The sequence below is a fragment of the Cynocephalus volans genome, chromosome 5 (genome assembly GCF_027409185.1).
Source record: "Cynocephalus volans isolate mCynVol1 chromosome 5, mCynVol1.pri, whole genome shotgun sequence".
NCBI classification, from domain to species: domain Eukaryota; kingdom Metazoa; phylum Chordata; class Mammalia; order Dermoptera; family Cynocephalidae; genus Cynocephalus; species Cynocephalus volans.
In genome coordinates, this window is record NC_084464.1 from 117,807,466 (window position 1) to 117,824,529 (window position 17,064).

The window sequence follows — 17,064 nt, forward strand, 5'->3', positions numbered from 1 at the left end:
ATCTGGGGCCCCACCAGAGATCTCTAAGATGGGAAACAGGAATTGATATTTTCTACAAGAGCTACAGGGGACTTGTTGTGCTTCCAGATTTGGGAATCAGGTTCAGGCATCGTACTTACCACCTCCCCTGGTTTCCTTCTCGGGTCATACAGACCAAGCCAGTCTCTCTTAGCACTGTCTGTGCTCTTATATTTGAATGTTCAACTCTCACGTCCTTTCCCTCCTCTTCATTCCTGTCCCTAGCACAAGCTGTCTCTTTATCAGAAGAGTGCTTTCATCCAGTGTCCGTCCCCACCCATGTGACATGGTCATTCTCCTCTAGACACACTCCTTCTTGAAAAATGTCATTCAGGATTGAACCCAGTAATCCAGGTTTAGTCTTAGACTGATTGAAAGACTAAGAATTTTTGCTTCCCTGGTTCTGGGCATCGTACTGGTGTTAATGTGGCAGTGAGATCTCATCATCCATTCCTAAGGAGGAGCACATACAGACATGATGCCCAGGGTGATGAGGGGGACACATGCTTCTTGCCCAACTTTCTAGAGCACAAATATTTTTCAAAAAACATGGCAATGTCAAAAGTACAAAGGATTAACTAACTATATTGTAAAACATGGTCCCCAAACTTTTTGATTACACTTTGCTTATACTGTGGCACCTGAGCTAACTGTAGGCTATTTTGAAGCTGCGAAAAAGCAGCAGCTCTTCCAGTGCTATACTTGTATGACTTAGTATTCAGCCTAACGTTATATCTGTCATTATGAAATCTTACCTTACCAAGTCACATTGTCAACCTCACAGCCTGTCTAGATGTTTTTGTATATGATTGTCATCAGATGCATCTGCCATCCCTCCCAGTTGTCACTGTCCTCATCAAAGGACTCATGTTTAGAATAAAACCAAGCAGGCCTTTAAAACCTCTCTCCAGATTTACATTGCTTTTCTCCATGAATATAATATCTGTTCAGTAACCATGTGTGAGGAAAATGGAGTTAGTTTAGTCAGGCCCTGTTGCTTTGTGTTGCTTCGCCCCCCATGGATTTGTCACCCCACTTCCCTGGGTGACGGAGATACAAAGGATTACTCAAAGCCCATCTCTTCTGAGCAGTGAGAAGCCCCAAAATGGTTAACTTTCCCGGGACCCTCCAGCGAAAGGCATCCCTTCCTTGGGAAAATTAACCCCAAATTGGGGTTCTCTTCATGTATTTATTTTCCATACCAGGAAGTTACAGGAAGAGAACATAGGTGGGGTTATAGTTTAACAATATGGGCTTGTAACTTTCAGTTAAACAAGTCAGATGACATTCCCTTAGATAATTAAGTGATCTTACAGCAATTTCTCAGTATCTTTACATAACAATCAGTAACTGGTCTGTCCTTGAGCCAGCAACCTTGCTGTGCCACAAATCTTTATCTTACACCAGAGACTTTATAGCCTGAGGAAAATTTCCAGTCCTCCACAAGGTCAATATTTGAAACTTCAAGGCTTTGAAAAACCAGGCCCTGTGAAGTACATATGCTTTAAGAATATTCCACAAGGCCCTCTAGCCTCATATCAGGCTGGGTATGATTCAGCACGTCCATTGTAAACAAGTTACATAAGAGTAGAGTTAGTGTGCACGTGCGCCCGTGTACCCCTTTGTTCGTTGCCCCTATTATGTACTCTTCAGTATGGAACGCAGCAGCTCTGAACCGCTGGCCCGCAGAGCTTGCATGTGGAATAAAGCATGTCCACTTTGCTGGTGGCTACTTGGTTTTTCTTTCGCTTATCTGACTTACAACCTGCACAGGACTGGGTAGAGGGGTCTGTGACCTAGCCCGACACCATGTTCTTTTAGAGCAACTCATTCTGGCATCATAGGAGAAAACGTAAGTTGTAACTCTGCTGCCAACAGCGGAGTTGACTAGGCTAAGTATAATACAATGTGGTATAGTGGGGATTGTGGTAACCTATTAGAGAATATATGTAATCCTATCCAAAGACATTAAAATTATAAAATTTAAAACACTGATGACTAAAAGCCATACTAGTATTTATAGTTTGTATTCACTCCAAGTTCTGCCAGTTTGATGGCTTTGGAGAGAGAAAAGTCTTCTTGGCTTGTCTTTGTTCATTTGAACTATTAGAATTTTTCCCTAAAAGAATTCCATGTCATCCTTTTTTCCCAGAAATTCTTCAGTCATAGTTGTGAAATCCAACATTCTATAATTAGAATACTTAACTAAATCTAGAATGCTGTGCTTAGTTGGTATAAAGTAAAAGTAAACTTTTTTTTTTTTTTTTTTTTTTGTCTTTTTGTGACCGGTAAGGGGATCGCAACCCTTGGCTTGGTGTCATCTGCACCGCGCTCAGCCAGTGAGCGCACCGGCCATTCCTATAGAGGATCCGAACCCGCGGCGGGAGCACCACTGCGCTCCCAAGCACCGCACTCTCCCGAGTGCGCCACGGGGCCGGCCCAAGAGTAAACATTTTAAAGATCATCAACCACAATGACATTTAAGATAATCAACAGCAGTTAATATTTGTTGATTGCCTATTATATGTACAAGGCTACATGTTAAGTAATAAAGATAGTATAAAACTAAAAGTCCTTTCCCTCTGAGAGCCTATGATTTACAGAGAAGCAAACAAGATATACAGATAATAATAGTAAGAGTTCTAGTTCTTATATTTTACAGCAATAATTCTTAATTCTAGCAGTACATTAGACTTACTTGGGGAACTTTAAAAAAAATACCGGTGTTATAGCCCCAGCCTAGACCTTTGTAAATTAGAATCTTTAGGGTAGGGCATGGGTAAGTGAATTAATTAGAGATAGAAGTCAGATATTGTTAAAGTGTTATTTTTATAAATTATGTTTTTCAATGGATAATACTTCATTTCCCAATTCTTATTTGGAGTCCTTTTCTAAGCGTTATACTTAGCATATCAATATTCACTTCACTCAATCTAGATATTCTAGAGTTCTTTATTTACAAATAAAAGATAAATATAAACCACGTAGGGACCATATATAGGAAATTTGTTTTAATATTAAATTTCTTTTTCATCCTTTGCCTCCTATAAATAAACAAAACAAATTTATCTTTCATCCTCCAAAAATATTTCAGTATCTCTTAGCCAAAAATAACTTTTTTCAGAAAATTATTATCTCTATAGCAAGTCATTTAAATAATTTGTAGCTAAACGTTTTAGCGGTTTGCTAGCATGCTCTTATATAACTTGTAACAGTTGTAAATATTTAAATCTCTCCCAAATTATGTTCTGCAAAGGAAAGAGCCAGAGATCTTAGTTGCAGGCTGATGGTGGAGGTATTAGCATCCCAGCGTCTCTAATCTCCTTGGACAGCAGCTTTGAAAACTCTAGCCACAAATCACAGGAACAGTAGTGATACAGTTAACAGGGAAAATGCTTATTTATTCGGTGATGGTAGAAATAGTGGTGTGGCACAACTGTCTGTTAAACTAAAAACATTTTTAATATTCAAGTTGTACTCATTTTTTTTTACCACGAAAGGTCCCTAAATCTTATTTGATATATGCTGGTCATTTTATGTGCATATTAAACTGTGTAACACTTTGCTTTTATTTCCATGACTGTATATTAACCAAATCTTTAACATGAGAGAGCTAAACTTATTTTTTAGAACTAGCTTTTTAAAAAATTTACTTTTAATCCCATCAGGACACAGAAAATACTAGCCTCTAAAGATATAAGAGGGGTGGAAAAGGCCAGGAAAATGAGCTACATAAAGTGGCAGTAAAATAGAATTTCTTTAGTGGTTAGTGAAAACACAGGCTACTTTGTGAATTACCAACAAACCAGACCATTCCTTTTCACCTTAGGTCTAAATTCCCTGTCTTGTTCAATCAGTGTTAATCTATTACTATCATAATTAAACATGATTTTTTTTTCAATAGGGGTAAAAAATATGTATATAGTAGGGTACTTCAGACAGGATGACTTTGATAATGCATGAATAATATAATTTTTTGTCATTCACAGTTTGGTTATATGTTACAAATCATATTATTACTTTGAATGTAAATAAATATAAATGTTTCTATGTCTGCCCCTGCACTGATTTAGGCATTTATATATTGAATGCCTGCTACATGTGAAGTAGAAAGATATATTTCTTCCCTTTGAGAGTTTCCAGTCTCTTTAGAGAGATAATTAAATAGGCGATTATAATTCAATGTATTATGTTTAACATAACTCTTCCTTTGGTTTAATAGCTTGATTTATTCCAATAAAAAAGTAAGCGTGTATTTATATCTCCTAGTCTTTTAATGATTTGAATTTACAAGGGAACAAAAATATTTTCCTCAATAACAGCTAGTGATCTCTTGTTTGTAAGAGTAACTCATAATCCACTATCGGGTATTTATTTGTACAGAGCTTGTCTTTTTTAGTTTGTTCATTTTGTTCTGGCTTGTGAACAACACAAGGACACCCCCATTATTACTTCAGAGAGTAATTTCCTCTCATTAAACTGTTAATGTTTACACTCTTTTGGGTTAGGCTTATTAGGAGATACTAATGAAATTAATCTAGGTAAGAAATCTAAAATACATATTTAAACGTATATGGTTTATTTTTTTATTTGAAAATGCTAATTAGCTTTTTAACAGTAATTTATGTTTTGATCACTAGATGGCAGTAAGCACATACAGCTAAGAAGAAAAAGTAACTTTCTCAGCAGTTTTCTGAATACAGATTGTCTATAAATGTATGCAGCATTACACACTATAAATCTTTTGTTATCCATCCCATAAAATTTCTTTTGCTACTGCAGCTTTTTCTGAGTGAAATGGTCTCACATATAACTCCCATAAGTTGTGAGAATGCACAGCCTCTGAAATCATTTTGATGGTCACTCACTCATCAAACTATTCTAAGAAATTTGGTTTTATTATTTTCTCTTTCTTAAACTGGCCTTTTCTTAATAGTACCTTCTCTTCCCTGAAAAACCAAAAATATTTTAATTTTTCTAAGGACCATTAAATAGCTTCTGGGATATTAAGAGATCCTGGAGAATTACACACAAATATACCCACAGTACAAAGTACAAGAAGAGCATAACCTTTGTTTTTGTTCTTGGTCTTCTGATGTCTGAATATTATTCTCATTTTGTTGCACATTCTTTCGTTTGTTAAGTTACTTTTGTTCTGGTTATGATATTCTTGCAGTGTATTATTTTCTGAATGCAGATACTTTAGGCTATAAATAATACATATTTTTAATGTTTAAGCTATTAATTATTAAATTGAGTCATTTCATACAACCAGAAGTCATCCAGAGGGTGGTGGTACGTCCGGTGGTGGTTAATACAGTGGTTTTTAATTAGAGACCCAGTGATATCATCAGGGAGCCAGGTTCCTTTCATATTTCCACTGTGCCGTCCCTGGTATGTCAGAATTGTGCTTTATGTTGAAGATAGCTGTGCAGTTCTAGGTAGAACACATAATCATGGCAAAGTCGTGATCATGGTATCTCCCCTGCCAGGTAAGTATCCAGCAGTAGTGGAAGAAGGAATATTCTCTTCTATGTAGGTTTCTTTTTATCAGTGGTATCCCTCACTCCAGAGTCCCCCAGCAGAGTTCTCAGGTCTCATTGGCCATACGTGGGTCCCCTGCACCTTCCTAAAGAATTTACTGGCTGGGGGAGGGAATTACCCTGGTAGGCATAGACTGATAGAGACCCAGGCTCTCTCTGAGCTCACAGCCCCAGAGAAAAGGATGCAACCTCAAACAAAATCAGAGCACTCTCCCGCAAAGAAGAGTGGGAGTAGATTTGGGCAAGTTAGCAACAGTATTTGCTACTATTGTTTTTTGTTTGTTTCACTGACTCTTCTTTCCTGTCCTGATGTCCTGATATTCTTGATAAACAACTTTCATTTCTGTCATTTCAAGTGCATCACACTGGATGGAGTTACAGGTGTAGCCCATATCTAGTTGTTACAGAGTCTGTCATTCAGTACAAGCTCTTTAACCTGTTGTTTTATCTGTGCATGTGTTCTTTTCCAAGCAGTTAAAGAACTTGGATTCTCTTTGTCTACTTATTAGTGCAGTCATGCTCAGAGAACAGTATTTCTCAAATGCTTTAGGAATCTAGTAGCATTTCAACCAAATCTGTAGTGATCTGCTAAGTATCCACAACTTTCAAGGCACTGAGTCAAGCACTATGGATGAGTATGGTCAGGACTTCTGGAAATACTGCTACTGTCTACCTTGGAGCTTAGCCTAAACCTGTAGACTCTCTAAAGACCCACAGGGGCAGAGCCAGCAGTTGCAATTCAGTGATTCAAGTCCTTCAATGTTCACTATCAACTGTAGAGGCTTCTGGCCTTTTCTAGGTTGTTTTGCTCTGTTTTTTTCGTTTCACATCCTAGCACCTCTCAGAGGCGGTAGACTGGCTCTCCTGTAGGTGCTGAATCTGCAACAACACTGACTCTGAGGAACCCTGTTCTGCTGCTTTATGTAAAAGATGTATTCCTGGTGCTTTATCTGAATAATCAGTTGATATTTCATATACAGTAAGGTTTTTTCTGGTTTGAAAATGTTGATATTGTGTTTATTATGTTATCTTTTTCAATAGTTTATCAGTTCTTGTCAAATATTATCAACTATATTTTCAACCATCATTATTTTTGCCAGTAAAGGGCAGCAAGTACTCTTAAAAAGCATTTAGTATTAGCATCATTGCTATATTGATTGAACCTAGTCTTCATCCTTTTACTTTTATCTGTAGCTTTGAAAGAGATTAACTTTTTTGAGAATATACTGAGTCAAAAATTTTTGAAGGGGAAATCTCATTGATATTTTTATTTTTCAGAAAACTGTGGAATATATTTTCCAGAAATCAAAAGAGATCCAAGCAAATATTTACACAGCTGTCCTGAATCTGTAAAAAAGTGGCTTCGACAGCTAAAGAAAGCTGGGAAAATTCTTTTGTTAATTACCAGTTCTCACAGTGATTACTGTAGATTTCTCTGCAAATATATCCTTGGGTAAGTGATGAGTCATTCTGTTTTCCTTGCCTTAAAATACTGATAGCATATAATACTGATAGACCAGTGCTTTCTTAAAAGTGCTCGACCATGACCATTTCATTATATTAAGCAATGCCAAGTGATGTGGTTTTTTTGTTTTGTTTTCTTTTTCTCATAACATACCTCAATATCTGCTGACAGCAACCCACCCAAAGTACATTTTAGCAAAGTTATGTTACTGGGGGCCAGTTTGCTCATAACTCATGGATGGCTGGGGCTTTAGGTTTTCTGGAAGATGGATGGACCACATGTCCTTCAGTCTTCCACAAATGTGATTTCTTAGCTTTGGATGATTATTGCGGGACACTGAAGTAGATTACACTCCCTTACAGATGCCTGGAGTACAGCCACTCTGTACCCATTTCAGTATGGAGCTATGAATTTTACCTGTCAGCATAGCCAGGGATGGAATTGATATCCATGAAAATCAAGGCAGTATAAATGCATAGACTTTAAAATAAGACAGACTTGGGTTTAAGCACTGATCTACACCTTACTGTGAGACCTGGGACAGGCTTTAAAACGTTTTTAAGCCTCAATTTTATCATCTTAAAAATGGGACAGTAATACCTCATAGAAATGAGGGAATGTTTGAATAGCTCAGTACAAGTAAAGTGTTAGGCACAGTAGTTCATAAATTTCAGCGCATTAATATTTAAGTCATTCTTGTGGGCAGTACCCAAAAATATCATGGTCAGAGCAAGATTCTACAATGGGCTGTTATATCTCCCCTAATGTTTCTTCAGATTTTAGCAACTACTGAATTTCCATGAGTATGGAGCAAGTTTAACCTCAAAACTGACCTCTTCCAGCTTTTTTAGCCTCATGATTTCCATGATCCTTAGCATCCTTAATATAATACTTAATATAGATTAAAAATCATTCATTGTCATCATCTAAAAATTGCCACATCATAAGACTACACTAATTTTCAAAATAAAGTATATTCTTTACATTTTGAGCTCTCTCTGAAAGATGTCACCTGACTTGCTATAATGCTGCTTTCTGTAGGACCTTTGTAGCACACAATATTAATAGCTCTTCAAGTTAATAAATCCAGCCAAATTTCAGTCCCCAAATTTGAAGACATAGCTTCCAAATATTTCCAGCTGTTAGAAAGTATTGAATTCACCACAATAACTATTACCATCATGAGAGAGCCAGCTCAGCACCTAGAATCAGTGTGCTGTGCTTTTTTTTATTATGTTTATACTTCAAGGAATTGTCAGGAATTCTAGTGTTCAGCCACCATCTGTTTCCAGTCAGTGTAATAGTCACCTTAAGATGTATAAGAAAAATATAAAGCACATAAAAATTGATCAAAAGATAAGAAATGATGCTGTCGTAAAATAGATAGGCAAAGATTAAGTTTTGTTTTATATGGACCTTTTCTAATTCCTTAATGTAAGTTTATGAAAAATGTTGATGCCTTTTAGGAATGATTTTGCAGACCTTTTTGACATTGTGATTACAAATGCATTGAAGCCTGGTTTCTTCTCCCATTTACCAAGTCAGAGGCCTTTCCGGACACTCGGTAAGTTATGTTTTATTTGTTTTTTCTCATACAAGTGTTCATTCAGTTACTCAACAAATACCTGATGTCTAAAAACCATGTACAAAGTACAGTTGACCCTTGAACAACAGGGGTTTGAACTGTGCAGGTCCACTTATATGTGGACTTTTTTCAACAAATACTGTAAATGTATTTTCCTTATGGTTTTCTCAATAACATTTTCTTTTCCCTAGCTTACTTTATCATGATAATATAGTATATAATAAATATAACATACAGAATATTTGTGAATTGACTATATGTTATCAGTAAGGCTATTGGTCAATAGTAGGCTATTAATAAAGTTTTGGGGAGTAAAATGTTGTACATGGATTTTCTGCAGCACAGGGTCAGTGCTTCTGACCCCTGCATTATTCAAGGGTCAGCTGTAATGTATTAGATGCAACACCATGTCTTCTTTCCCTTCACAGGGGAGAAAGAAGATAACAAACCTATGATTGTACTAAATTTTACTCTGCCACTTTATATCATAATTATTTGTTTGCATGTCAGCCTTTCCCTGACTTTAAAAATGAAAGGCATGGACTTTAAGTTTTTAGGGTCCAAATAAGTGCCTCAATAAATACTTGAGGAATGAACTAATTGAATAAATCAGAATGTGTTATTTTCCAGAACAAATGTGCCTGCAGAATACATAAGGATCAAAATAAATGAAAACAGTCCTCTCTCTAGGAAATAGGCAAGGCCTTCAAGGAAGTTAGAATTTGTCCCACATGTAGAAGAGGCTGGTGGGGAGATACATGGAATGAAAAGAGTGAACAGATTTTGCAGATGAAAAAGAATGAGAATAGCAGAGTGAGATACTTGTGGCAGGTGCTCTCTGAAAGCTTTTTGAATAAATACATAAATGAATAAAAAAGCAGAGCCTAAAAAGGAATAGAGGAGTTTATAGGTTCGGGGATTGAAAGGCAGTGAGTTTAGTTGTTAATATCTGTCATATCTTTTATTTCTGTTTAAGTAGATATCAAATAAGCTCAGTGACATATTAACACTTGAGGACCATTCAGAAGTTCTCTTAGGAGATGGACATCTAAAATAAGTCCAGGAATAGTTGAAGTTGAAACACAGTGAATGGTTATTAATGCATATAAATGTATATAAGTTCATTAACAAATAAAATTTACAGACCTATGTACAGATCTAGCTGTGTTTTAAAAGAGTGATATAAAAAATGAACATATTGGGCCGGCCTGTGGCTCACTCGGGAGAGTGTGGTGCTAATAACACCAAGGCCCCGGGTTCGGATCCCATATACGGGTGGCTGGTTCACTCACTGGGTGAGCATGGTGCTGACCACACCAAGTCAAGGGTTAAGATCCCCTTACCGGTCATCTTTTAAAAAAAAAAAAAAAATGAACATATTATATGTGTGTATAATATGCATAATACATGTAAGCATCCACTGTAGTAAATGCTTTCTTATTTATTTTACTTTTGATTCAGATGCTTGGCATTATAAAAATAACCCGAGCCAGTTGGAATGATATTTAATATATATTTCTCCTTACTTTTCCATGGCCACACACTACCCTTTTTTGGAATAAAATTTGAAGTTCTGCAAAAAAGTGTTCACATGAATCACACTTTTATTTAATATGATAATGCACTATTTACTTTGAACTTGTACTTCTTTGTGCAAGTCAAAAGCCTGATTCAGTGATAGGCAGCTGATAGTAGCTCAGTACTCTACTCAGTGATGGCCTTATGGATAGTGAAATCCAAGTCAGGTTCAGTGTAGCACGTGTCAAACACCATGGGATCCTTAGTGAGCCAGACAGGTGTGTAAACACGTAAGCACGTTAGCAAGTGTGAGGGATACTTACAGATTGTGGCATGTGTCGTGAAGGTAATAACCACCTGGTGATGTAGAATAAACAGAGGAGGCCACCTTAGAGTGGCTGGCCAGGGAAGGCCTATCTGAAGAGGTCAGGTAAGGTGATTTGAAGGTGGGCCCTGAGGGACGAGTCATGAGAAGAGCAGAGGAAGAGTGTTCCTGGCAGTGGGACAAATGAATGAGAAGGCCCAGGAGAGGTTTCGTCACATTCCAGTGACAGAAAGAGCCCCGACATTCTGGCACATGGTCATGAGGACAGAGGGGGTGAGAATAGGGAGGCAGGCAGCCTCCTAGGCTGTGGAAAGGGGTTTGAAGTTTATTCCACAAGCAATCCGAAGCTGTTCAGTTTGAGGCAGAAGAGTGATATACAAGACCACTTTGGCTGCTGGGTGACGAATGGACAGGGTGTGGGGAAGGATGGAGAGAAAGAGAAAGACCAGGCAATTGCAGTGTCCCAGGAGAGAGATAGTGGTAGTTTGGTCTGAGACAGCAGTACTCAAGATGGAGAGAAGTAGATATATTTAAGATATATTATGTAGATGGAAAACACAGGACTCAGTGATTCTGTTAAAGGAGCAGATGAAAACAAAGAAGTAATCAGAAATGACTTCCAGGTTGTCGATGTTTCTTTTCTCTGAAATGAGTAAGTGGATAGATGGTGGTAACATTTACAGCCACGGGAAAGAGAACAGAGGAAAGGGTTATATGGAGTAGGGGATATAACTATTAGAACTCATTTTTCAGTATATTAATTTTGAGATATCTATGAGTTATATAACTTGTGTTAAGTTAGGAAATTGCATAAATGAGCCTAGAGTCCAAGGGAACTAGGTTCAGGTTATAAATTTGGGAGTCATCAGCTCACAAATAACTATTTAAAGCCATGGGCTTTTATGAGATCAAATAGAGAGAGAATGTAGATAGGTAAAAAGCCCTGAGCAAGCTCTAACTCATTCCAACATTAAAGATAGAGAAGAAAGAGTGCAGTGTAGAAGCAGCAAGATTATAATGGGGGAGACAGGAGAGTACAGTGTTCAGAAGCCAGATAGGAGAGGAGAAAGTGGTCACCTAGGACAAATGCTGCTAGCATTTGAAATGAGGAAAGAGAAATGTCCACCAGAGGGGGCAAGATGGAGATCACTGGTGTGACGATGAGCAGTTCCCTTAGAGTGGTGGGATGGAAACCAGATCACACCTTTCTACTGGGGCTGCTACACTAGGAGGATGTGAGCCTGGAGCTGCTGGAGGCTGCCAGGTGGAGAAAACACCTGCAAGTAAAGCCAGCAAAGAGGAGGGCAGAGCTGAGAGCCAGCGAGAGACCAGAGTTGACGATTCCCATGAGCTCCTGGATTCAGCTGATCCTGAAGATGTACTGCTGGGCATCTCAGCCCCTGCCACCAGACTAGACTGAAGCCCAGCAGTGGAGCCTATTAGAGGATGAATCTGGAGTTTCCATTGGAAGTGATTCCAGAAAGGAGAGTACACCATTCTGGCCAACTGTTTCCATGTCTGAGACTGTGAAGGGGTAGGGACCAGCTTGGGAGTCCTCAGTCCAGATCCAGAGGCTCTGCCAGACCCCAGCCCAGGACTCCACAAAGTGCCTGGGGGTGACAACAACCATATGACTGTCAGTGAAGAAGCTTCTTTGTGCTGTACACCACCCTCGGCTCTGCGGACAGAGAAACCAACAAGACCTGCGAGGTCCCAGCGCTAAGGAAGTTCACATTCTAGAAGCAAGAGACAGACGATTAGCAGTCAGCACTGCACCCTTGATCCACTGCTTTCTTCATGCATCACCATCTGTCTCACTGCACAGCTGATTTATCTTGCATGTTTCTCTCTCAAACCAGGCTCCAGGCTTCTTGCAGCCAGAGACTTGATCTGGTCCACTGCTGTACCCCCAGTGCCCAGTGTAGCACCTGGCATAGAGCATATGCTCCAGTGGCTACTTGTTGCATGAATGGACAAATGACTGAAGGCAGGGTGGCCTTGGGCCTTTCCTGAGGCATGGGATGGACAAGCTCTATGGTGTCAGTCTGTTTGAGGGAAGACCCCATCCTCCTTCCCTGGCTCTGGGATGCTCTGTTTTCTAGCTGTCCTAGATCTGTCTTGACTTTCATCTCGGGCTAGGGACTTGGCCATGTCCCCTTCCCCAGGCTGTAATTGCTTCCCCTGCCACCCAGCTTGCCCTGATTGACCAAGGGGAGCCGGTGGCTTCTGTGGGTATGCATCTCCCACACTGCTGTTCCTTGGATCTCTGTGTGGTAGACAATGTCCCACACTCCCTGCATCAACTCCATCTCTTTGACAAATCCTGTGCCTGTCATTCTATTTGGAGTATTAGTGTCCAGGGGTCAGTTCCCAAAGACAGACGTGGCTTCAACCAATCTTTGACCTTGGGCAAGCCCCTTCACCTCTCTGAGTCTCAGTTTCTTCTTCTGGATAATGGATAGTTGTAATTCCAATCCAGAAGGTTTGGGGTGAGGATTAAAGCTGGTGACAGTGTCCCATGAGGGTTGAGAGACTGGCCCTTGAGTATATTAGAGAGGGTTCAGATCCAGGCGTGGACACTTCTTAGCTGTGTGATTTTGGCCAAGTGACTATATCCTACTGAACATCAAGTTATTTCTCTAGAATAGAAATAATAGTAAAAATGGTAATTGAATCCTATTATTTTGCCATAAAGATTTAATGCACGTGAAGCATTTGGTACCATGCTTGGCACATAAACAGTTTATACCTGTTTAAACAAAAAAAGAAAAAGAAAAAAGAAAACAGATTGCAGTGTCTTGAACAGTTCACTGGAGGTAGTGAAACCAGTGAATGTAGACAATTCTTTGTAGAATTTTAGATGTGGAGGCAAAGAATTGAAGTTTAAACTGAGGTATGATGTAGGATCAAAGGTATTTTTTTAAGATTGAAGATGCTAGAATATCCATATACTGCATATGATGATATGCTGATAAGAATGATCTAGTATAATGACAGTTTTGCCCCTCAGTGGAAGATTGACAATGTCTGGAGACATTTTTGGTTGTCACAGCTTGGGAGGGGGTTGCCATTGGCATCTGGTGGGTAGAGGCGAGGGATGCTGCTAAGCAGCCTACAGTGCCGGACAGCACCATCACAACAGCAGGGTATTATCTAGCCCCCAATCACAGTGGTAACAGGGCTAAGAAATACTAGTCTAGTAGAAAAGGAGAAATTGATGTTGTTTTTATGTATTAGTTTAAAATATTACATAATAAAATCCTTGGTGTTAAAAAATAATCTGTTTTCAGAGATTCAAATAATACTCTTGGTAATTAAGCCAGAAAAAAATTTTAATGATTTTCCCCTTTATAGACTTTTATTTAAGTGTATAACTAAGTACTCAATTAATGTTTGTTTTTATTTTTTGTAAGGTTTTCATCTTTTGTTCCAAGAAAATCTATATATTTTCTATACCTATCGTAGTGTTTATTGCCAGAACTATCAATAATTAGAGGATCATACTTCTCGTATTAAAAATTGTCTAGTTCATTACATTCTATTACACTGTTCATTTTGCTGCTGATTCTGATTCTTCAGCTGCCTCTACGTTGATATCCACTGCTGGTTTCCCTCCACCTTTCTCTTTAAATGTTGATGTTCACCTTTCTCTTTAAATGTTGGCGTTCTGTATTTGGCTCTCCTTTCTTCTCCTGTTGTCCTTCAGCTCTCTACAAGGATGGTTTTAGCAATCATCTATACACTAATGACTCCCAATTCCTTATCTCTCTGCTTCACTTTCTCCTGACCTGCAGAAGCCTATTTCTATATGTCTTCTAAACTCTCCACACCCAACAGCCTTAGGGTCACATGAAACTTGATGTGCTTATAAGAAATCATTAAACTCCGCTCCCATTTTAGCATGCTTCCCTTCCCATATTCCATAATTCCATTAGTAACTCTTCAAACCACGAATCTTAACCAAACTAGGAAAGTTGGTGATCCTCAATTCCTGGCTCCCCTTCACATCTAACCTGTCCTTCTGTTTGCTCAGAATTGTCACCACTACATTGCTACTGATGTCCTTACTATCCCTCATATGAATCGGTACAATATTACATCATGTCTGGGTTATTAACAGGACTTAACTGATCTCCCAGCCTCCATCTAGCTGTGTCATCCTCAAACTGTCCTCCATGGCAATTAATGTTGTTACTGCACAACACAAATCATGTCAGTCACTGTAATAAACCCCAGTGGCATATAAGTTAAATCATTGCTCCAAATAGTTAAGGTCAGAGGAATAAAATGAATGCGAGAGACCTTGCTGGGATGGAAGGCACAGTGTGTCCTGGGAGAATCTCGCAGGTTTGACATCAGCCGTTATCATGGTGGTGAGGGAAGGGATGGCAGTGCCAGGGCCCGTGGGCACTGAGCATCTCCCACCAGCCAGCCTGTTCCCTGCCAGTGCTTAGGGACAGTGTGGGGGCAAGGAGCCTCTTCTAGGCAAAATCTGCATCCTTCCCCATCACATGCACTGTGTGACCTGATCCTCGCCAGTGCTAAGGTTTTCAGGAAGGGGTAATCTCTGCCTTGCAAGATTATAAGATTGGGGAGGGGGTCTGTGTCTGTCTTGTTCACTGCTGTGCCCCCAATGCTGCCAATTCGCTCCCCACTCCCCACATTGTGGGAATTATGATCCCACTCGCTGTCTCTGGTCCCTTAGCCTCAACTATCACCAGTCACACTTCTAAATCTTTCCCTAGCTGGACCTCTTCTCCTAAGTTGTATTTGGTCCTGCACATCTGAAATGAAACTCAATAATCTCCTTCCACCTAGAAACGAAACACAGCTGAACATGATGGTCGCCTTGTATGTGTTATCTTCTTAACCTGACCTCCATTAAATTGCCCCAGCTAGAAACCTCCATCATCTTCACCCTTTCACATCAGTATGCAGTGCGTCAAGTCCTGTTTAATCTGCCTTACCTCGGAAATCTCTCTGCCCTGCTCTCCCACTAGGTATTCTAACTCCTCCCCCACCTCTCCTCAAGTCTTTTTCGTTAGCACAGAATTCCATTTATTACTTGCTTTAATATTTTTAATATTTTTTGTTATTCATTTATAACCGTTAGGCACAAAATATATTTAATCACATACACACAGAATCCATATAGCATCCTAAGGCTAATTCCACAGTCTGGCTGCTAAATCACCTTTCATCCTCACTGTCTCTCTCCCTGCAGGTGCCTGTTTCTCTACCCCTGCTGAAATGATTGCCTTTTATTCTTCTATCAGGTTTTTCTTCCTGCTATTCTTTCTATATCAGTGTTTCTCAGAACTTAGTGTACATATGAATCACCTAGGGATCATGTTTGAAAGGAGATTCTGATTCTGTAGGCCCCAGTGAAGGCTTAGATTCTGCATTTCTAAACAAATTTTCAGGTGAAGCAAATGCTGTTGGTCAGAAGATCACACTTTGTGTGGCAAGGATGTACCTGAAATGCCCTTGCCCTCCTCTGTCTGGTGACTTCCTACCCCTGTTCTAAGGCGATGCACAAACACCTCCTCCTTTGCCCTACCTTCCTTCCTAAACAGCTCCAGGCAGTTGTTTCCTCCTCTTAATTGTTTAGTGCATTACACTTGGCCATAATTGGGAAGTTGTCTGATAAACTTTCTCACTGGAGTGTGAGTCCTAAGGATAGCAGCTACGTGCAGGAATCTTGCTCTAGCACAATGCCAACAGCATTAAAAGCTTGCTGAATGAAAGAGGCAGACCTTTCAGTGTACTAGTCAAAAATTAATTCATTAATCTAAATATTTGACTGTGGCTTGCTTACTGATTTTCTTGAATTTGTAGCAAGTTAAGTTTGGCATTTGACAGACAGAGCCACAGTTTCTACTCAAACAGAGACATCATATATAGCCCTGCCTGACTGTTCCTACACCACCAGTGACAAATTTTAGTAACTAAGTAATATCTTAGTGTGTGCATTTAATAGAAGATTGTTATTCTGAAAAGAAATAAACTTCCCATCATATTAGACATAGAAAAGAGCTAGGTAATTAAACATATTTGAACCAAAGGGAAACACTTTGAAGGAATTAACTACTATTAGTTATTAAAGAATTTTTTGAATGAATAGTAGACCCCCAAAACCAAAGTAGATAAGGGTAAGAATCGCACTTTCTGTTGTATTAAATTTGCTACAGCTCACTGATAAGGTATTTATTTTCTTTGACAGCACAGTTTTCTTGTTATAGCCCCCCAAACAAACAAACATTTTATTTTACTTAAAAAAGGTCTTACTGTCCATGCCAAAAAAGGGAAAAAGTGTATATGAAAATGTATAATTGGGGAGAAAAACTTCTAGCTCAGAATTGGGGAAGGGATATATACAAGTAAATATGAACTGTTCAGTCAGGTTCACATGAATATATAGGAAGGGATCCTAGAAGTCAAAAGAATTGTAAGTATATTTTTAATAATAATTCATTGTTTAGTAAACTCTAGCAAGTCAGAGATTGCCACTAGAATATAAGCAGCCTGAGGGCAGGGACTTGGGCCATCTCATTCACTGCTTTATCCCTAGTGCCTAAAACAGTCTATGAAATATAGAAGTAAAGAGTGA

At 39.0% G+C, this 17,064-nt stretch overlaps 1 protein-coding gene across 2 annotated transcripts in view; it reads left to right on the forward strand.

Annotated features, from left to right (window-relative positions):
- NT5DC1 (5'-nucleotidase domain containing 1) overlaps positions 1-17,064 on the forward strand; it is a 135,742-nt gene that overhangs the window by 100,824 nt on the left and 17,854 nt on the right. For both annotated transcript variants that reach the window (XM_063097835.1, XM_063097836.1), the window contains exons 7-8: positions 6,840-7,014; positions 8,493-8,590. In XM_063097835.1, coding sequence (XP_062953905.1) covers positions 6,840-7,014; positions 8,493-8,590 — 273 coding nt within the window. The remainder of the gene's footprint in view (positions 1-6,839; positions 7,015-8,492; positions 8,591-17,064) is intronic.